We start from the raw sequence: 20,734 nt of genomic DNA, 5'->3' as shown, positions 1-20,734 counted from the left end.
AAGTGAATTCATCACGTATTGATGATTAACGTGCCTGCCATTAATCCAGTGAAGTCAGCATTACTGTCTTTTGGGGCTCTCTATCTCATTAATAAAATCCATTGCTTCAAATCCATCCTCTTGATAAACACCTTCTTGTTCATTTTCTTTAAATAGTGTTAAGCTCGAAGTAGTTTTATGAATAGCAAAGAAATATAATCATTTTTTCGGTGGTCATGACGAGGGCAAAGCATAATTTGACTATTATTGGAGATACTCAAACCTTGCTTAGTGAAGGATAAATCGAAAGTAGAGGTTATAAACCTTTGCTCATGTCGCCCTTTTCATCATTTCTAAATCCTATTGAGGAGTGCTGGTCCAAGATCAAGAAGCACATCAAAAGAAATCCGCTTTCAACTTTGGACACTTTAACCCCAAGAATCAAGGCAGCCTGTGAGACTATTACCACGGAAGATTGTAATGGTTGGATACGACACTCTGAAACGTACTGGGATAAATGCCTCAACAAAGAATCAAAACTAGTTTAAACTTTTACTTGTCTGAATTTTTGTTATCATTTTTCTGAAAATAATTTCTCTTTGTCTGAATAATTTTTTACGTTTGTCTGAAAATATTTTTTTTTAGTCTGAATTTTTTTTTGAGCTTGTCTGAAAATAATTTTCATTTGTCCGAATTTAAAGTGATAATACTTTATATAACCCACCACCAAAAAATCCAGATACGTCTAGTTTATGTGAGCTACATTTAGCCCATATAAAAATAAAAGAGAAGTTTTAATGCTGCAATTTAAATCATTCTCCGCCCAATCTCTCTCTGATTCAATTTCTCGCCTCCTTTTTTTATTCTTTGTTCGCCCATTAGATATTCCTTTTTTCGATCGATATGGACCCGGGAGATTTGGAAGTAAGGGCAGACGTATTTTATACTGCAGTTTTGTAAATTGTACTAATTAGTTGACATTACTCAAGATTACCTCTCCACCAAGCGATGGTGTTTCGTACTTGGATTTTTCACCTCAGCAAGACTACCTTGCAGCTGCTTCTTGGGATAACCAAGTAATTATATATGAAAGCATATAATATATATTATAAAGTGTAAGTAGGTACGTGTCTATGAAGTTTTACAAACAGGCAGTACAGTCGCTAAAGTAGCATATCCTCATGAAGCACCCGTGTTTTGCGTTAAGTGGTGTCCGGACGGTACAAAGCTGGTTTCAGGAGGAGCAGATAATGCAGCAAGGTTATATGATGTTAATACTGGTCAAAGTCAACAAATTGCTCAGCATAGTCAACCTGTAAAGTCGGTACTGTATATAAATGAAAATATAGTTGCAACAGGTAGTTGGGATAAAACAATTGCCTATTGGGATACAAGATCACCACAACCAATAGGAATCATTCATTTGCCTGAAAGAGTGTATTCTATGGACTCATTTGGTGGGATGCTTGTTGCTGGTACAGCAGACAATACGATTTCGATTATCGACCTTGGCAATCCTACAGTTATATTTAAATCGGAACCTTCTCCTTTGAAGTTTCAGATCAGAAAGGTGGCGTGCTTCACTGTCGGAAAAGGGTATGCGGTGGCATCTATAGAAGGAAGAGTCGGAATACAATATATCGATCCCCAAGAACAAGTGTGAGTGAAAGTAATTATATAATTTACAAAGTGATAAATGTATTTATTTTATCGCCTATAGGAAAAATTTCTCTTTCAAATGTCATCGAGACGAAGCTAAAAATATTTATTCTGTAAACGACATCAGCTTCCATCCTGTTTATGGCACATTTTCAACAGCTGGTTCAGATGGATCAGTGAATATCTGGGACAAAGATCGGAAACAGAGATTGAAGGAATACCCCAAGGTTAATGGAACGATTTCTTGCACCGCCTTCAACAGAAACGGCTCTATTTTAGCTTATGCTGTTAGTTATGACTGGTCCAAAGTAAGTTTGACATCAAGATTTTTTTAACGATTTGAATCATTTATTGTTTTATAGGGGTATAAATATGCATCGAATGTAAACAAAATCTATCTTCATGCCGTGAAAGAAGATGTGAATCCTGGCTCACTAAAAAAACGATAACATTAATATACATTATCATACGATGGTATATAATAAATTGCACTGCATGCAATCATTGATAATATACCTGAAACTTTTGCGATTATACGGAAAGTGGTTGGTTTCTAGTATTTTATGCTGTAAACTTAAACTGTGATTAATAACGACTTTGTCATTCATTGTTTGATTAGCTGCATCATAGACGTTTTTTTTTTTTTGGGGGGGACTTACAACTGCCCACTTATTATAAGATCATTGTGGTTTAGAATAATATTGTTGTTAAGTATATTTTTACAATTGAAAAGCTGCTTTGTTTCTCCAGTATCTCCACATAAGTAAATGACTGTACTTGCCATATTCAGCTTCGGTACCACTTTGGCCGCTCAATCATTTTCTGTTTTATTTGAAATTATGCTTTGCTAGAGAGCTTAATAAAAAACAATGTTATAGGCATCATCATCTGGTGAACTATCAATATCATACATGTATACATCCATGCATTTTCTACACACAGCTCGTTTGCTTCCCTGTCTTCTTTGTTTCTATCATAAGTAACCACGGTGTTACGGTGTTGAGTCTGTTTGAGATTAATTGCGAATGATACACTTACATATGAAAACTTATCACTCGTGTAATTTTTCCCACATACTCGGCAAAAAAGAGAGACCTCACCGGGGTCGTGTGTACAGTTAATACATCCTGTATATCAAAATAGCTTGATTACTATCAAAAAGGGGAATTGAAGATACAAACATACGCTTTCCATCAACTGTTTGCTGTCTATCTGAAAAGGATGAAGCAGGCTTAGACTAAAGAAACTAAGTAAGTAGGATAATATCAATACGTCTATAAATTGCCTACTTTTTTGCAAAAAATACAGCTGTAATATACAGGATTAGCTGCAAGAAAGTAAAATAAAAATTTAGTTGTAAAGTAGATACAGGCATCTGGTATTGAACTCATTATATGTACCCATTGCTGTAGTAAATATAAAATTAAGAAGAAAAAGGACACCGAACTGAACTAGTCGAGGTTATTTATATTATTTAAACAGTTGTTTACAGATACGATCATTACGTAATAAGCTGCTTTCGGGAAAGTTTATAATTGTCTGTTTATAATATTTCTAGGTTAATGATAAAATCACTATCTTGTCCTAGCTGCAGTCACTACACCTATAATTGTCAAATGTCGTTTTGTAGACCAAGTCCAGATATATGTGAATTTTCTCTATTTATTGCTTGCTTGGGAAAGTATTTGGACTAACATAAATTCTTGATCCGTTAATCTTATCAGTATCATCACAATATCAAGAAGAACTAAAAAAATCAATACTAGTCACCATTATATGATATATTTTTCCAGTAAGAAATATTATTCTGTTAAATAAGTCGGTTAATAAACGCCGGGTGGTGATGCGGCAGCATTGTTTAGAGTAGCTTTGTTACTTTATGCAGATCATATTGTGGATACATGTACTACGCAAAAATTTGGTGCTCCACTTTTACGCACCATTAAGTCAAGGACTGCCCTTGTTTTTTGTATGAGGCATTTCCGTTATGTAATTCAAATTTTCCTGTCAATCAGGTTCGATTTTCTCTTAAAGAAGAGACAGAGGGTGCTGGACTATTTAACTCAATAACTCAACAGTATGTCTATTTTCAATTCATTTGTCAGTAAACCATTACCCTGGGTTTCCTTACAAGCGGTAAAAATCAGTGATTCAATCGCCACTTTATCATTGCTTGCTAACATTTACCCGTCGGTTCATTTCCCCAGAAGAGAACAGAATTGGATCGCTTTAACGCCTGGGTTATTGTTTTTATAGTTCGAAAAGGATTTCAATGCAAATGATGAATATTTTTAATACTTAGATATGTACATTGATTTTTCTCAACGAGTGAGAATAACCGAAAAATTGAAGCATGGTAAGGAGGATTTATAAAGTTTCAGAGGAAGAGCTCAATTCAATGAAGCTTAGAGTAATACTTTGCGAGATCAGACGTGGGCCGTATGTAAATTGTATCCTCATAGCTTTATGGCGTGGAAAAAACAGGGTTGTACAATTTCAGCGATTAAAATATTATCAAGTCAGACATAATTCATTTGTAACAATAGGAAAAGGGGGAACTTCTGGCGGCTATTCGCACAAACTATGAAGTAGGTGACATTTGCTTAAAATACATTATCTAATCAAAGCATTCGTGTGCATTTTATACAGATAGTTCCCACAGATCCTGCAATTGAGACACGAGGATTATTGAGGCACGGTCGTTTTCTCATATGATAGCATCTTTGCAATATTAGCTATTGTGTAACCTTCGATAGCGTACAAGGAATAATGTATTGTCCAACCTGAGACTAATTACAAAATAATTTTGTAATATAAGTCCAGTAACCTTTTAACCTTCCATTTCCTTTCGCTTTTCCTTCAGAAAGAAATGAGGACCCAATGTGCGATCAGTTCTCTTGCTTTAGCATTTGCAGCCATCTCAGTTTTTGCTGAGGTTCAACCTGACGAACTCCTTCTTATTAGGGTACCCATGACAAAAAAAATTTCATCTCTGAAAGGTTTGCAACGCAAACGCGATACCAAGCTTTATAATGATTATGGATCCATCTACCTTGTTGATGTTGCAGTTGGAACACCCCCTCAGGTTTTTGAATTAGCAGTAGACACAGGAAGGTAAAAGATTAAGCTTAAAATGTTTTAAGAGTACCAGCACCTTACATTTTTTTAAACATAAAAGCTCCGATCTTTGGATTCCAGGCTCGCAATGTCCAGATTCTCTTTGTCCTCTTGTCAAGTTTAATGAGGCCAATTCAACAACCTATAAGCCAACATCCGAAAATTTTAATATTAAATATGGCACTGGAAACGCAACTGGAAAATATGCATTAGACACCATAACAATCGCAGGGGCGACAATCGAAGAGCAGCAATTTGGTTATGTTTCCGCTACAAATAATATCTTGACGGAAGTAACATCATTAAGCGGCGACGAAGTCACTACAACTAACGAAACCATAGCTTCTGATTCATATTATCATATGAATGGTATATTCGGTTTAGGGTTTCCTTTTCTTACCGCATCAGCTACAAGTTATAATCCATTCTTGTTCAACCTCAAAGCATTAAATAAGATCAGCCAAAATATCTTTTCGATCTACATGAACAATCGAGAGGTTTATGGTGATTCTGGAGAAATAATTCTTGGCGGTATCGACAAGACGAAATATACGGGAGAGATTATTTACGTTCCGGTTTCAAAAACTACTCGCCAGACATCTAGTATTCAAACTAAAACTGACTATGGATATTGGCAAGTAAATGGTCAAGGAGTAGGCGTAGCAAATGGTGTCACAGCCGATGTCCAACTTGATTTTCAAGAGACAGTACCTTTTGTATTTGACACGGGTACCACATTGAGTTATTTCCCAAGTAATGTGCTTGAGCCACTCTTGATTGCATCAGTTGGCAAAACTAACGTGGTGTATGATCAAGTGAATAATTATTTCCAGATTCGATGTTCCATGGCCAAGCGAAATACAACTATACAAATTATGTTATCCACATCGTCTAATATCAGCAGTGAACCTATTACAATGCATGTTCCAATTTCTGACATTATTTTCCCAATGGATACAAGATATATTGCTACAGCCACTATTTGTATGTTTGGCATTGTACCTACTACAGGTACAATTTTTATCGGAGAATCATTATTAAGAAGTGTATACCAAGTCTATGATGCTGAACAAAATAGAATTGGCATTGCTGGAGCTGTTGGTTCGGCGGCTACCGTTACAACAGGAAAAGGCGTATCGAATAATAATGGCGGAAGTAATACTGGAAGCAGCAATGATAATAATAACAAAACAAGTCCCTCATCTGGGTCGAACATGACAAAATCCAGCATGATGACTTCTTTATTAGGCCTAGCCTTTGCATTTTATATTTCACATTAATAAAAATTAACATTTGATAATTTTGTTTAGAGCTTTATGATTATGATTAACATTACACAAAACCATTCTTTTCTAGTTTTTATTCATACAAGACCAGCTTTGCCTTTTTGTAAATCGATTCATTAATAGTTTGGGTTCCTCTGTAAAATCGGATAGATGAACGAGATTTATTTTGTAGTTTATTAAGCAAGTTGTTTGGCTAATAAGCTGTGAACAATGTTGGTGTAAATGTTTATTCATTTAATAAAAAATGTCATTGCATGGATGTTATTACTTGCTAAACTTTGTGGGGCGAAATTGTACATGAAGATTACTTCAATACAAAGAGAAAATCCAGATGACAAGATTCACTTTGAGGCTGTTTGTCCTGTCAGATTTCAGACAATTATTTATATAATGGGAGTATGTAACCCCTCTCTAATTACTTGATGAACAATTTGATGTTGATCTGGAATCGAACACCAAGATAGTCGATATCTTTGGAAATGATTTAAATGTATTATATAACAAGTACTTTATTTATAATACGCCGGCGTATTTTTTCATACTGCTAATTGTATAACCAAAATAAACACTATTGTAACATGGGTTATTAACGTGCACACGCTATACTTAGTTTTAAGACACATGTTTTCATAACCGATAAAAACTGTATTAAGTTGTAAGCTTTCCTAGTTTAATCTACTTAGTGAGTTCATGTCAAGAAACAATATGGTATATGAAATGTTCTAAATAAGCTCACTGTTGTTGATTACACTCTACCACATTTAAGTTCCTGTAAAATCATCGGATTGTAGGAGGCTTGGAGGTTGGAGGCTTTAACACTTCAGTTGGCCTTGGGCAACTCAGCTGTAGTCACATTTGATCTTAGCAAAGTCATTTGTGGGAGAGGTTTACAACCTTGGTGCAGTTGTTCCTCTTCAGTGAACCCTGGTAGCAGTTTACAGTGACAAAGGTCTGACCTTAGGCAAGTTAGCCGTTTATTGATTTACCTTAGGGAATTTCAATTAATTTTATACGACATGATAAAGCTTATTCAGTATTTGTTATTCGGATTGTATAATTAGTCTGTGAGTTACGATGGTCTGACATTCAGCAAGTCAACCGTTTATTGATTTACCTTTGGTACTCCAATTACTTTTATACGGCATGATGAAGATCATATGATATCTGTTCTTCTGATCTTAGAGTTATAAACAAGGTAAGCTATTACACTCACATGCAATTATTTACATTTATTAATCTATTCGTCTTTTCCTAATCTTACAAAAAGCAAGACTTGAATATGAAAAGTATAAGAGGTGAATATTTGTTTTGTTTACTAGTACTTTTTTAGACTGTGTTTTACTAAATCACTATCCTTCAAGAGGTATTTCTAAAAGGCAGTAGATCGTGATCCAGTCAGTTGTCAAAAACCTTAGGCAGGTTATGCACATATGAACGCAAATAGATCAAGGTTTTTAAAAAGACAAAGACCTTGATCAAGTCTTGTCTTTCATTGAACTTTAGGCAAATTTTTGTTAGATCAACGGGTGATTGGAGTCGTGGAGGGTAACTATTTGTTTGTCAATTAGGTTCGGTTGGGTTTAACCATTATTAACTTATTATCTTTGTAGCACCACGTTTTCAAGCGGACAACTGTATGTAAGCTACAGTCGCCCAAGAAAAGATTCTGGTTAATGGACAATATAATTCACTATTTTTGAAATATTATAAAAGCCTGGAGAAAGCAATCAATAAACGTATCTGTCATGACAAAAAATATAAACTGTATATTTAAACCTTGCCAATCAATGCCAGTTTTTTTTTTCTTTTTGACAGCCACTCTATTCCTGTGGAGTATTGCTGTCAAAGAAAATTACATGATACGGCTCTGGATAAACGGCTTAATAGTATCAAGTACAACCACAAGCAAGAGTCCTGGTGTCAAACCTTTACCAATAGGAACGTCAATTATTGTTTATTTTTATTTGGGAAATTACTTAAAGTATACCAGTACATATCCCGGTCTCTCATCTTCTCTTTTTACTTATTTGTAAGGTCTGTGTCCATTCATACTCACGACTTTTCTAAAGAACACCTTTAAATACAAATATAGAAACTCTACAAACGTTCCTTACAGGCCTCTCTGCCTTTGCCAACTCCTGAAGAATAATAACAATATTTATATAGTATATTCGTAATAGTATTTATTTTGCCTGAATTTGGATTTTCAAGTTGTTTTCCTTAACGAAATGGACTTAAAACATAAACAGTAATATAAAATATAGTTGTAATCTCAGATGATGGCGTATATTGTGTAACTGTCAACAACGTACAAAAATGATTACTGTCAAATATATAAAGGCTTTTTTTGTATAAATCCTCTTGCCTTAAAGCCTTCCGTTTTTTGTATCATTTTTTCCATCGAGCCAAGTAAAATGGTGATAGGATATGCTATCAAATATTTGCTTGTTACATGTGCAGCAAGCACAGCACTTGCTATAGTTCTACCGGAAGAGCCTCATCTTATCAGGATACCCATGACAAAACAATATGATTCACCAAAAGGGCTGCAACGCAAACGCGATACCAAGCTTTATAATGATTATGGATCCATCTACCTTGTTGATGTTGCAGTTGGAACACCCCCTCAGGTTTTTGAATTAGCAGTAGACACAGGAAGGTAAAAGATTAAGCTTAAAATGTTTTAAGAGTACCAGCACCTTACATTTTTTTAAACATAAAAGCTCCGATCTTTGGATTCCAGGCTCGCAATGTCCAGATTCTCTTTGTCCTCTTGTCAAGTTTAATGAGGCCAATTCAACAACCTATAAGCCAACATCCGAAAATTTTAATATTAAATATGGCACTGGAAACGCAACTGGAAAATATGCATTAGACACCATAACAATCGCAGGGGCGACAATCGAAGAGCAGCAATTTGGTTATGTTTCCGCTACAAATAATATCTTGACGGAAGTAACATCATTAAGCGGCGACGAAGTCACTACAACTAACGAAACCATAGCTTCTGATTCATATTATCATATGAATGGTATATTCGGTTTAGGGTTTCCTTTTCTTACCGCATCAGCTACAAGTTATAATCCATTCTTGTTCAACCTCAAAGCATTAAATAAGATCAGCCAAAATATCTTTTCGATCTACATGAACCAACAAGAGGTTTATGGTGATTCTGGAGAAATAATTCTTGGTGGTATCGACAAGACGAAATATACAGGGGAGATTATCTACGTTCCTGTTTCAAAAACTATTCGTGAGAGATCTAGTATTCAAACAACTGATTATGGATTTTGGCAAGTAAATGGTCAAGGAGTAGGTGTAGCAAATGGTGTCACAGCTGATGTTAAACTTGATTTTCAAGAAACAGTAAATTTAATATTTGACACGGGTTTTACGTATAGTCGTTTACCAACTAATGTGTTTGAGTTTCTCTTGGTTGCATCAATTGGAGAAAATAACTTTTCTTATAATCCAGGTGATTATTTTCCCCTAGTTTACTGTTCCGTAGCCAAGCAAAATACGACTATACAAATTATGATGTCACAATCGACTGATTCCACCACTGAACCTGTTACAATGCATATTCCACTCTCTGACATTCTTATCCCTTTGACGACATCAACTACTATTTGTGGCTTTGGCATCGTACCTGTCGAGAGTAGATATGTTATCGGGGAATCTTTATTACGGAGTCTATATCAAGTTTATGATGCTGAAAAAAAGCGAATTGGTGTTGCTGGAGCAATTAGTTCAACCGCTTTTGTTACATCAGGCAAAGTAGATTCGAATAATATCGGTGGTAAAAATATCGGCCGCAGTTATTTATAATATTTAACAGTACTCATCCGGGTCAAAGCATGAATAAAAAAACCAGCATGACTACTTCTGTATTTGGTTTAGCCTTTCTAATTCATATTCCATAGTAATAAAAATAAACTTTTGATGACTCTATTTGTAGCTTTCATGGAGATCGACCTGCAAGAGGAGTCAGTCGGCATTTTAAAAAGAGTTGCTTGGCACAATTTATATGAATTCTTTTTTTACCTGTCTTAACTTTATATTTAATGGCTGTGTTTCATTTAGAATTGCCAAGATAAAAAAAAATCATACGCCCCCTTTGGTCTTTACTCCCCCTTTTTTTTTATTTAAAAACAAAATAAATCAACAATTAATCATCTTTATCTCTTTTCTTCTACATCTTCTTTTAAAGCAAACAACAAACAAATATGCAAAGCTCTTTGGAAATGGATAACGAGATATATTTCTGTCGCTGGATTGATTGTTCAATATCCTTTGATGACCCTGAACAGCTTTACGCTCACTTAACCAATGATCATGTGGGTAGAAAATCGACCGGCAACCTTTGCTTAACTTGTCATTGGGACAAGTGTGATGTCACCGTTATAAAAAGAGACCACATTACAAGTCATCTTAGAGTTCATGTACCTTTGAAACCTCATCGCTGTCAGGTACAAAAAAAAAAAAAAAAAAAAAAAAAAAAAGGGTAATCATTAAAGCATGTTGTTTTAGTTTTGTAGCAAATCATTTAAGCGCCCTCAAGATTTAAAGAAGCACGAAAAGATTCATAGTGATCAACATATTGCAACACTCCGATGCCATCATCGAGCTTCAAACGTACAGCATCAACCTTTAACACCACCTAGTTCTATAAGCCAATCTAGTAGGGATGTATCGCCTATTCTATCGGATAACCATCCAATATCACCACCCACAAGTACCTACTCTGATGAAAATTGGATGTACTCTGGTGTATCTTCTACCACAATGTCCACCCCTCAAATGATGCAACAACAGCAATATGTTACACAACCAATGGAAAATAGTTTTGGCCCTGATCATATTATCAATGATCTATTGTTCCCTATGGACACTAAGCCAGTCGAATATAACACTGGTAGCTTTCATTTTAACACTATTGCTCTTTATAAAATTGCTTTTATTAACTTTTTTTTGTTATTGCTGTGTATGTAGATGTTGCCAACCGGTTGAATCAAATTCAAGGCTTTATGGACTCTGGACTGATCAATCAGTCAAATTTCAATTTAAACATCACCAACGAGCAACAGCTTGAAGATATGAATGACTGGCTGGCTCGTCTTTCTGATAGTATTACTACAGGGCAAATGCCACAACAACCTACGATGGATACAGCCACATCGTTTGCTTATAGCCAGATGTCCGGCGTCAACCCACCGCAGGCCCAATATGAACAATTTCCTGTTGTACCATCACAAAACCATATGTATCCTACTTCATGCGAAGAAAATGAAATGTATGTGCGATCACAACCAATCGTGCCAAGCCAAAATAATTACATGTCATACCAACAACAACAACCTGTTTATACTCAACAAAATATCGGACTCACTGGTCAGCGTCAACATTATACTTCTGTTCCTAATGTTTCTAGTCATTATTTCCAACCGGAGTTAAGGACAACCATGAATTTTACAAAGGCAAATAACCCAGCGAATGGCGAAGTTGAAAAGGAGGAAATGGTTTCATTCAAACCCACTAAAGACGTTACACACGACGAAAAGAAAAATATGGCCACTTTGGTTAATACTTTCTCAAGCGCTTTGGACTTGAACAAGAAGCAGGCAAAGAAACCAGTTATTGAAGAAGAGGAAGCAGAAGAACCTGTGTTGAAGAAGACGGATGCTTTAATAAGGGATTTAATTACAAGCGACCTTTCTAAGCTTTCCTTGCATGATGATGAAGATGCAGTTACTGCAGAAGCAAGTAAAAATCAAACCTACAGAAAGTCATCATCTGATGCTTCTCTTTATCCTACAGCTGAAAATAATGATAATCACATTTTATTATTAAAGAAAATGGCTGGGTGGGTAAATGAGAATTACCGTAAAAACCATCCTCTTTGTCAATAAAATAAGTTTTAATAACCTTAATTTGGTAGTTTGATATTTGTCACTTGTTATTTCAGAAACCAGGTTTTTTTTTGGTCGAGCTAGGGGACTTTAAATTATGCCATTCATAAAAAGGGGATAAATTTCGGTCTTTACTTTTCTTCTTTACTTTTTTTTAAAAAATTTCATTTTAAAACAGTAATGAGTTCAAGTAACGTAGTGTAACATCATTGTGCGCACACTGTATTCATTTTTTTTTTTTTTTTTTTTTTTTTGCTATTATCCAGAAATTCTTCCTGTTGTTGCTGCCGGTGTGGGCAGTGCACTTGGCTCCATGTACCTAGACTCCAGATATCTTCTCAGTAGGGATTTGCACCAGATTCGCGCAGGAGCCGTTGCCATTATAAGGTAGAAATTACGTAATTTTATTTTACCTATAATCAAATACTCACTAGTGTAAAACCTTTTTTTTTTATCAGTCATCGAATTTGGGAATTTCAAAAAAAACTCCATTTCTATTACAGATTCAAGACTAAAGCAAAAGAAAATCCGAATGCGATTTATCTTTCATTTGAAGGCAGAGAATTTACTTTTCGTGAAGTTGAATTAGGTATGTTACACACGCACACACGCGAATGAAACAATTATTCATTCTAATTTTTCCTAATTTAGCCTCCAATAAACTTGTAAGATTTTTTTATATCGGAAAGGTAACAATGAATTGGTCACTGATGATTTATGTAGGCACGCTGGTTCATGGCAGAAGGTATTCAGAAAGGAGGTAAGTTGGATTGTGTACCTTTTTCTTTCCCTGAATTAAAAGGGTGAGCAGTTTCGTGACTGAAATTTTTAATTTCATATCAGATGTGGTTTGTATGATGCTTCAAAACCATCCCAGTTTTTTTTTCTGCATGTTAGCAATTAGTAAAATTGGTGCCATTCCATCATTGATCAATACAAACCTATCTGAAGACCCGCTTCTTCATTGTGTCAAAATCGCCAATGCCAAACTATTTATATTTGACCCCGTTTACGAGACGCAAGTGGCTACCATCAAGGATGCGTGCCGTGAAATGAATGCAAAACTTGTAGCCTATGGTGAATCCACTTTTGAAACTGAACTGCCATATTTAAGTATCGCTGCCACTCTTACCCCTAGCATCTTGGCCCCTTTCTCTGACGAGGATACCAGTGAGGATCTTATCCGCGATGTTAAAGGTGTCGATGCTGCATATTTAATTTACACAAGGTAAAGTTACAAAGATGACAATGGCTGTCGATCTCTGTTTTATGTTAATTCTAAATTCTGTTTTGTTTGCGTAAAAAGTGGTACCACAGGATTACCAAAGGTTGGTAGAAAAGCAACGTTTTTTTTAGAAACAGCTATCTTACGTAACTTTTCTAATTTTAACAGGCCGCTATTAGTCAACATGCCCGTGTAAATTGTAAGCTAATGTTATGTGAAAATTGTATAAAAATGTAGTCTGACGTTTATATTTAGTTGCAATGTGTATGTTTACAAACACAATTAATATGAGAAAGGGCGACAGAGTGTATTGCGTATTACCTCTTTATCATAGTTCGGGAAGTAAGGCATTCAATGTTTGACATATGGGCAGAAAAAAAAAGAGTATTCATCATTTAAATTAGTGATTGTTGCTTCCTCTGTTTCTTTACATGCTGGCGCAACGATTGTATTAGGCCGTAAATTTTCAGCCAGCCGATTCTGGAATGATTGTGTCGATTACAATGTGAATGTTTTTACTGTAAGTAAACTTAGCTTTTATCCTATACGTGTGATGACTTACGTATAATTAAGTATATCGGCGAGTTTTGTCGATACTTGCTGAGTACACCACCTCATCCAGAAGAGCGAAACCACAATGTACGAATGATTTATGGTAACGGTATGAGACCAGATGTGTGGGAAAAATTCCGCGAAAGATTCGGTATCCAAGAAATCTGTGAATTCTATGCTGCTACAGAAGGTAACGTTATAAATTTGTGGAAAGAGAAAGGAAGAGGGTGCTGACAGTTACAATTCAAAGCACCTACAAGTTTATTCAATCGAAACACTGGTCAATTTGGACAGGGAGCTGTGGGGTCTCGCGCTTCATTGTTCAGACTCATTCGTAGAGAAGTACAACTGATTAAAATTGACGCGATTACTGGTGAGCCAGAGTTAGATAAAAACGGATTCTGCAAAAAGGTGAGAATTTTGTTATTTTCATCTACAGAATAGACCATATCTAAAAATAATATTTTTTTAAAAAAAATTAGGCTGCATATGATGAGCAAGGAGAATTGATTGTTCACATGGTAGAAGGGCCTGTCACTTTTGATGGTTACTATAAAAATGAAGGCGATACCAACAAGAAGATCTTGAAAAATGTCTTTGAAAAGGGTGATGCGTAAGTATTTATGGAGTAAAAGAGGCAATATACTCAGATTTTTTTAAATTTAGGTATTTCCGTAGTGGTGATTTGTTAAAATTAGATTCTGATGGATTCTATTACTTTGGTGACAGACTTGGCGATACTTTCCGTTGGAAATCAGAAAATGTAGCTACCACTGAGGTTGCACATGCTTTTGGTGACTACCCTGGTATTGCAGAAACTAATATTTATGGTGCTTTGGTGCCTAATCATGATGGTAGAGCAGGTATGGCTGCTCTTGTATTGCACCCCGATGCCAAACTGGAGTTTGCTGAGCTTTATCAACATCTTCGTAAAAACCTACCCAAGTATGCTATCCCTCTCTTTATTCGTATTCTTCCTTCGATGGTCATGACAGGAACCTTTAAACAACAAAAGGTCGCCTACCGAAACGAAGGTATTGATTTGACCAAAGTGCCTGAGACAGAGCCAATTTTCTGGCTTCGAGGAGATACGTATGTTCCTTTTACATTACAGGATTATGCAAGAATTGATGTGGGAAAAGTCAAATTGTAATCTCACTTGAAAAAATAAATAAAATATGGGCATAAAATAATATATTTTATTCAGGTGCAAGACATAGTAGTGATTTATAAGGGGGTATATTTGTGAATGAGTGAATATTATTAATGTCCTTGATTGTACAGGTGTGTAGCCATTTCTGCATAAAAATCTAATCTATCGAATTCTTGGCCGGATGTTCTGAGACGATAAGGAATATGGCTACATGACATACAGGGTTTAATCACACGATTTTTTTTTTTTTATTTTTTTTTTTTTTTTTACCTTTTGCCACTTAAATCCCAGTGATCGGCATTGATTGTTTTAACATAGGTTCCCCACTTGGCACTGTTGACACTAACAAAGCCATCGTTGTCACCTTCTTTTTCTTGAACCATGCGCCAAGGAAGTCCCAGTAAAGAAGACCAAGCGGGTAACTGAGCAGCAGCACCATATGAATAGTACTTTACGCTAGGGTCATCGGGGGTATTGGGGTTAAAATAGTCATTACAAAAATCAGTAGTCAAATGAGCGTAGGCAGGTTCATCGAACCAATTGACAACAAGCTTGTCAATGGCGGGTCTTAAAGTGGGGAATTTGGGGCCACCCCATTTTTGGCTATTGGTGGTGTTGGTGGTCGATGACAGACAGTCAGCATCATGACGCAATGTATTATTTTTAGTGGAAATCGTGGTTGTGGCTGGTGACCAATTGCTGTTCTGATGAAGTCCGTTATGAGATTGGGACAGACCAACACCCACATGATCTCTCACCCAATCCATGACAGGTGAGCCTCGATGAGGAGTACAAATGGTCGTTAAGGACTGTACATGGTAAGGTCGATCTTGTGTGTTGGCTAATAAATGTCTACAGTCAAGTCCGCCCTAATAAATGCACAACGAAAAAGTCAATATATGCGTTGTCAAAAGATTTTTTTATGGTTTACCATTGAATGTGCTACAAAATTTACATTTTTGCCGACCAGAATAGATTTTAAAATGGTATGCAATGCGTGAGATCGTTCCCAAATGCTTCCAGCTTGTGGAACTCGAGTGACAATAACTTTGGCACCCAATTTGGCCAAGGTTTCTTCTACACCGCTCCAGTAATGAAACTGCAGTGCAGGAATGTTTTGCGGCCCACGAATGTCGAAACCAAATAATCCGTGACAAAGAACAATTGGCTCTCTTGGTGCCATGTAGTGTGGGGTGATTTTTCCACAATGGGACTGTTGCTTGATCTGTTCGACATGATTGATCTTTTGTTGAATGATGGCTTTGGGGTTCGAAAAGAAGGTATCTGTGGAAACAAGTGTGATTCTGCCAGGATATAGAATACTTTTGATCTTTTCGTCTGTTTGTTTTTTTGGAGTCAAAGCTAATTTTCGATGTGCGTGTAATAAGAAGGATGCGATCGATAAAGCCGAGCTTTTAAATAATAAGGAGCGTTGTAAGTAACTGTATAAGGTGTTGAGTGTTAAAGTAACCATGGGGAAGGATAAAGAGAAGAGAAAAATGTAAAAAAAAACTAAACCTTTTATTTTTGTACTTTTTATTTTTTCCCAAGCATGAAAAATCCGTATGGATCATCGGCCTTTTAACATTTGGGAATAAAAATAAAAAGCGCCCAACCCCATCTCGTGAGATTCAATTAAACAAAATTTGGGGTTGTCTCTAATTTTAATACAAAAAAAAAGTGGGATCAGTTTCGGCAGTTGACATCATTATTTAGTATTCATTTCCTTTATTGAGAATCAAAGATATGTCCTTTATATATACTCATTCTATTTCTTCATTATTTGATTTCTGTTTGATTTATGCATTTCATGTATCACCAAACGGATCAATCATGTGCTCAAATCACAGGTTGCAACACCAACATTCCCACATCATCTATGCAAATACAATACTCTGCTCTGATTGGTCAGCTTTCTATCCTATTTAAACGTGGACAAATGAAATCCTCACATATTTGCTCAATTTCAGATGGAGGCTGTGTATCACACAACATTTGTGTTTAATGAGACGGCACTTTATAATAATTATGAAAGCTCTCTGATAACACCCACAAAAAACCAAATACCTAGTGGTGCTTCACTAATCCGCGGGAGGGTAACCTTTTGTGTAAATTAAGTGTTCAGGCGAACCCCTTCGATGCCAACTAATCACCCCCAATTAATGACAGCATTTTTTAATGAAGTTTTGTGCTATCATTTTTAATTTAGTGATACAAATATTCATCATATCAATAAATATCAGTGCTACTTATCTCAATGCTCCCGCTTCCGTTCCATAGTATAACAGACATATGGAGCTAGACTAGGAGAGCTTTGTTGAAGGGGATCTCAAGAACATAGACAGTATGCGGAAAAAACAATTTGACAGCTGACGTTTTTCTTTTTAAAAGGATGGCTAGGATTACTGTCACTATCGGTAAAAAAACACTGCTTGTCTCCCTTGGCATTGACACACCCGTTCATTACAGTGATTTTCTACTTATAGTCGTATTATTTAAAAAATAATCTTCTACTACGGTACATCTTCAGTATGAACATACTTTGGATTAATACTATGAGCTTGGAAGACATAATCATTACTGATATATGTGTCAATAGATCTGTAGTGGTAATGTACTTGTACATTCTTTCAAGGAAATGAGAGCGTAACATTACGCAGGCAATAACTACTTATCATTGAGAGGCCCGGTTGGTAATGTTTCAAAACAATATAGGTATAAGCAGGGTAACTATGACGTTTCGACCTTTTGATTCTAATTTCTTTTTTCTGATCGGGATAATAAACTTGGCATGAGCTAAAATACCAAGATATCCAGCAACAAAATATCGTGTGATGTTTTTTAGTATAGAAAATACGGGATGTTTCGCTTCAAATAACAACAGATGGGTAATCTGCATGGGGAGCGACCGGAATTTATAGTTTTTTATGAGCGTTGCTAGGTCTTCCTGAGCAATGGATTATAAGAATGTTCGTGGGGTTCAATTCTTTGAATACAAATTATGCTTTTTTTTTTCAATGCATGTAACCAGCAGCCATATTTAACAATTGCTCAATAACTTTACGCAAACTGTCCATGAAGTGATTTGGATCCATTCTTTCGCTCCATACTCAAACTAAGCCGTTTTCTATTTTTAACTAGCTTTATACTTGTATATATTTGGTCTATAGCATTCATATTATCATGGAAGTCATAGACCTACCTCCGTGAGGAATCGTTACACACGACTTTTACTTCGATATGTAGCAAAAGTAGGCTTATAGAGGATAGTTTTGCAGAAAAAAAGGTAGAAAAAAACAATAGGATCAATTAGAATTCTTGTCAGAGTTTATTGATGTTAAAGTTAACTGAAGATTTAAGAAGAGGAAAAATAAAGAGTATTTATAATAAATGGAATGGACGAGGCTGAAGATACTACTCTTAACAATATGAGTATGCTATCAATAACAATATCTATATTGGACAATTAGTGCTACGCATAGTCAATAGAGAAATAATAACAATAACATGTCTTAAGTTTGGACATTGGTGTTACGATACCGTGACACTTTAAAATAGTGACCGGCTTTAGCGAATTCCTTTTTTATGCCTGATCATGATTTAGCTATCATTTATCAGTGATGATGAGATATGAATTTATTATATGTACAATCTATATGTGTGATTTAGCACACGATAGGCTCATAAAGATTGGTTAAAAAAGCAATGAACATAAAGATGCAATTTAATTATTCCATTATATTTTTATTTGTATTGTGATGTCGCCCACCTTCCTAACCAGTTTCAACATATCCTCCTCGAATGCCTCACCCGTACATATGATATACATGTTGGATGACTGATAAGTGGTATTGACCAGACCAATCGAACACATGATATCCTCCGCATCAAAAACGACAAACTTCTTTTGCTCGTTCTTGGAGTAAGCCTTGACCCGGGGAATAGCCTTAGAGTACGGGGACACCTCATTCGTCTTCATCAACTCACCATACACATAATGAGACCCAGAGCCCCCACGGAAACTGAAACTAAAAAAGAACAAGGCCTTACAAACGTACCATCTTTCGACGAAACGGAATTGTCTACCTATTGGATAATTTTAGTATTTAACACAAATGAAGCAATTGAAGGGGTAAATACTTACAAGTTCTGATGGACGGCCTTGAACATCAGGAATTCACCACCACGAGAACTCGAATTGTTGTTGGACTTGAAAATATTAGAGATCAAAACTTGGTTGTTGAACCATAATTTTGCCGAAATTATGGTCGTTTGATCAGCGTGAAATTGACCGAAAGATACCTCTTCATCTCCTTCTAGACGAACAAAGCAATGTAATAAACCCTTGATCCAAAAGATAAAAGGGTATCCTCCAAGGGATAAAGAAGTCGAGGCGGTAAATCTCTGGTACAAATCGCCAAACACCAAAGAAGCCGGGTTTGACATGAAAGGAGACCAGAGCTATGGGCGGGTTGGATTATTTGACGGATGCTCTACAAAATTCGAGGATTTATCAACAGAGGCGCGGCCAATCGAAAAATCAATAATATCAGCCGACTGGATGAAGGCAAATATTTCTCGAGTTTCTAAGATGTTGCCAGCATTGACACCAGGATGAAGAGTTGACCGTATTCTTTTTTTGTATGCACCGATGGTTCTTTCTAAAGATCGTGCAAAGTAACAACGCAAGGGACTATATTATAATCAGGTTGGATGATGGATCTCTTCGCACAAGTACTATTATTTTAACTACCCCATTCTTTTAATCATATACATAATAAGATTTAATTGATGCATATTAGACTTAAAAATGGTACGGGAGATTGTTTCTTGGATAAGGCACGTATCCAGATAATCAATAGCCAAGTGTCAAATGATCTATCAGATTGGACGATTAGTGAGTTAAATATTTATAAGGCAATTGTAATATGTAGCTGATTACCTTTCGATTTCTTTAAGGTTGGACTCGGTTACAACCCAATGCAAACTAAGTTTAATGCCTCGGGAGAGAGCAATAAATGCCTTTGTGGTACTACTAGCGGGAAGGAGAGGTGCAACAATTGTAGGTACCACATACAGCAACCAAGCAATCCAATCAACAGATTGATACATAGAACGGACGTTGTCTGAATGCATGCCCTTGAAAGAGCCACTGAATTTGGTGGGGACGCTACAACGCGAATTGTTCATATATTTTCGCATATTTTTAAAGTTTTCGGTCGTGATGGGAATGGATAGTTGAATGTATATGTCGCGTGATGAACCCCTACTCGTCTGATTATGTCCACAATATGGATGTTTGACGTGAAAAAAAATGCTCGGAGATATAAGTAAATTGTAGATATGAGGAGAAATTATTAGAAGAGAAAAGAAAAGGAGACACACAGTTTAGTTATTGAATTTACCGTTTGAGTACAGACAAAAAAAAATTCAAATGCAATGGCATCGTTGGTGGGCACAAAGAGTGCATGAATCATGTTCAAACAATTAGTAATACCATGAATTTATAAAAAATAGGCTCTGTAATTTTGGTTTTTACATCTACGTCGGGTCTCTTAGGGACAGCCAGGGTGCGCGTAGTCGTAACGTTGGGATTATGATACTTTAATAGACATCAAGAGGTCAAATATAACTTAACACTTTGAAATATTTACACATTTACTACAACCAACATAGTGTAAACCAGTATATGTGCTTTACAGCTTATTTTCAGCTTCTCGTTCGGACTTTATCTTAATATTTCTGCGTAAGATTAAGATCAAACGAGCTCAAAGGTGAAAGAGTGATGATAGAATTGTCAAAATAAGTATAAATAGTTTAATATACATTAATTCGTACATGTTACATTGTTTTT

At 35.9% G+C, this 20,734-nt stretch overlaps 7 protein-coding genes across 7 annotated transcripts; 6 read left to right on the top strand and 1 right to left on the bottom strand.

Annotated features, from left to right (window-relative positions):
* Window positions 1–803: 803 nt before the first annotated feature.
* On the top strand, window positions 804–2,556 carry EV154DRAFT_492139 (WD40-repeat-containing domain protein). Its single transcript, XM_051599645.1, has 5 exons — window positions 804–903; window positions 969–1,055; window positions 1,103–1,638; window positions 1,700–1,946; window positions 2,001–2,556. The coding sequence occupies exons 1-5, from the start codon at window positions 883–885 to the stop codon at window positions 2,085–2,087; spliced, it is 978 nt and encodes a 325-aa protein (XP_051462821.1). The 5' UTR covers window positions 804–882; the 3' UTR covers window positions 2,088–2,556.
* On the top strand, window positions 1,898–2,440 carry EV154DRAFT_237291 (uncharacterized protein). Its single transcript, XM_051594533.1, has 3 exons — window positions 1,898–1,946; window positions 2,001–2,183; window positions 2,258–2,440. The coding sequence occupies exons 2-3, from the start codon at window positions 2,110–2,112 to the stop codon at window positions 2,403–2,405; spliced, it is 222 nt and encodes a 73-aa protein (XP_051462822.1). The 5' UTR covers window positions 1,898–1,946; window positions 2,001–2,109; the 3' UTR covers window positions 2,406–2,440.
* Window positions 2,557–4,618: 2,062 nt separating the features above from the next.
* Window positions 4,619–6,059, top strand: EV154DRAFT_492136 (aspartic peptidase domain-containing protein; the record flags this gene model as incomplete). Its single annotated transcript, XM_051599644.1, has 2 exons — window positions 4,619–4,752; window positions 4,817–6,059. Coding segments are annotated over 2 exons (1,353 nt in total), but the record flags the coding sequence as incomplete, so codon positions are not given.
* Window positions 6,060–8,419: 2,360 nt separating this feature from the next.
* Window positions 8,420–10,047, top strand: EV154DRAFT_492134 (aspartic peptidase domain-containing protein). Its single transcript, XM_051599643.1, has 2 exons — window positions 8,420–8,700; window positions 8,765–10,047. Exons 1-2 carry the CDS (start codon window positions 8,456–8,458, stop codon window positions 9,867–9,869), a joined length of 1,350 nt encoding a protein of 449 aa, XP_051462819.1. The 5' UTR covers window positions 8,420–8,455; the 3' UTR covers window positions 9,870–10,047.
* Window positions 10,048–10,095: 48 nt separating this feature from the next.
* On the top strand, window positions 10,096–11,971 carry EV154DRAFT_492132 (uncharacterized protein). The gene is made up of 3 exons (XM_051599642.1): window positions 10,096–10,510; window positions 10,572–10,956; window positions 11,034–11,971. The coding sequence occupies exons 1-3, from the start codon at window positions 10,268–10,270 to the stop codon at window positions 11,948–11,950; spliced, it is 1,545 nt and encodes a 514-aa protein (XP_051462818.1). The 5' UTR covers window positions 10,096–10,267; the 3' UTR covers window positions 11,951–11,971.
* An 86-nt stretch (window positions 11,972–12,057) lies between these two features.
* EV154DRAFT_492130 (uncharacterized protein) lies at window positions 12,058–14,955 on the top strand. The gene is made up of 14 exons (XM_051599641.1): window positions 12,058–12,140; window positions 12,217–12,337; window positions 12,409–12,539; window positions 12,602–12,615; window positions 12,674–12,710; window positions 12,794–13,178; window positions 13,257–13,278; window positions 13,344–13,374; window positions 13,431–13,517; window positions 13,580–13,695; window positions 13,749–13,917; window positions 13,978–14,138; window positions 14,210–14,340; window positions 14,394–14,955. Exons 1-14 carry the CDS (start codon window positions 12,131–12,133, stop codon window positions 14,878–14,880), a joined length of 1,902 nt encoding a protein of 633 aa, XP_051462817.1. The 5' UTR covers window positions 12,058–12,130; the 3' UTR covers window positions 14,881–14,955.
* A 35-nt stretch (window positions 14,956–14,990) lies between these two features.
* EV154DRAFT_535671 (Alpha/Beta hydrolase protein) lies at window positions 14,991–17,533 on the bottom strand (the record flags this gene model as incomplete). Its single annotated transcript, XM_051604084.1, has 5 exons — window positions 14,991–15,087; window positions 15,151–15,447; window positions 15,511–15,749; window positions 15,812–16,242; window positions 17,422–17,533. 5 exons carry the CDS (start codon window positions 17,531–17,533, stop codon window positions 14,991–14,993), a joined length of 1,176 nt encoding a protein of 391 aa, XP_051462816.1.
* Between the last annotated feature and the right edge of the window lie 3,201 nt (window positions 17,534–20,734).

This window comes from Mucor mucedo, assembly GCF_025094135.1.
Source record: "Mucor mucedo strain NRRL 3635 chromosome Unknown EV154scaffold_5, whole genome shotgun sequence".
Classification (NCBI taxonomy): Eukaryota; Fungi; Mucoromycota; class Mucoromycetes; order Mucorales; family Mucoraceae; genus Mucor; species Mucor mucedo.
The sequence above is the reverse complement of the archived record's forward strand: the minus strand, read 5'-3'. Positions and strand labels throughout refer to the sequence as shown.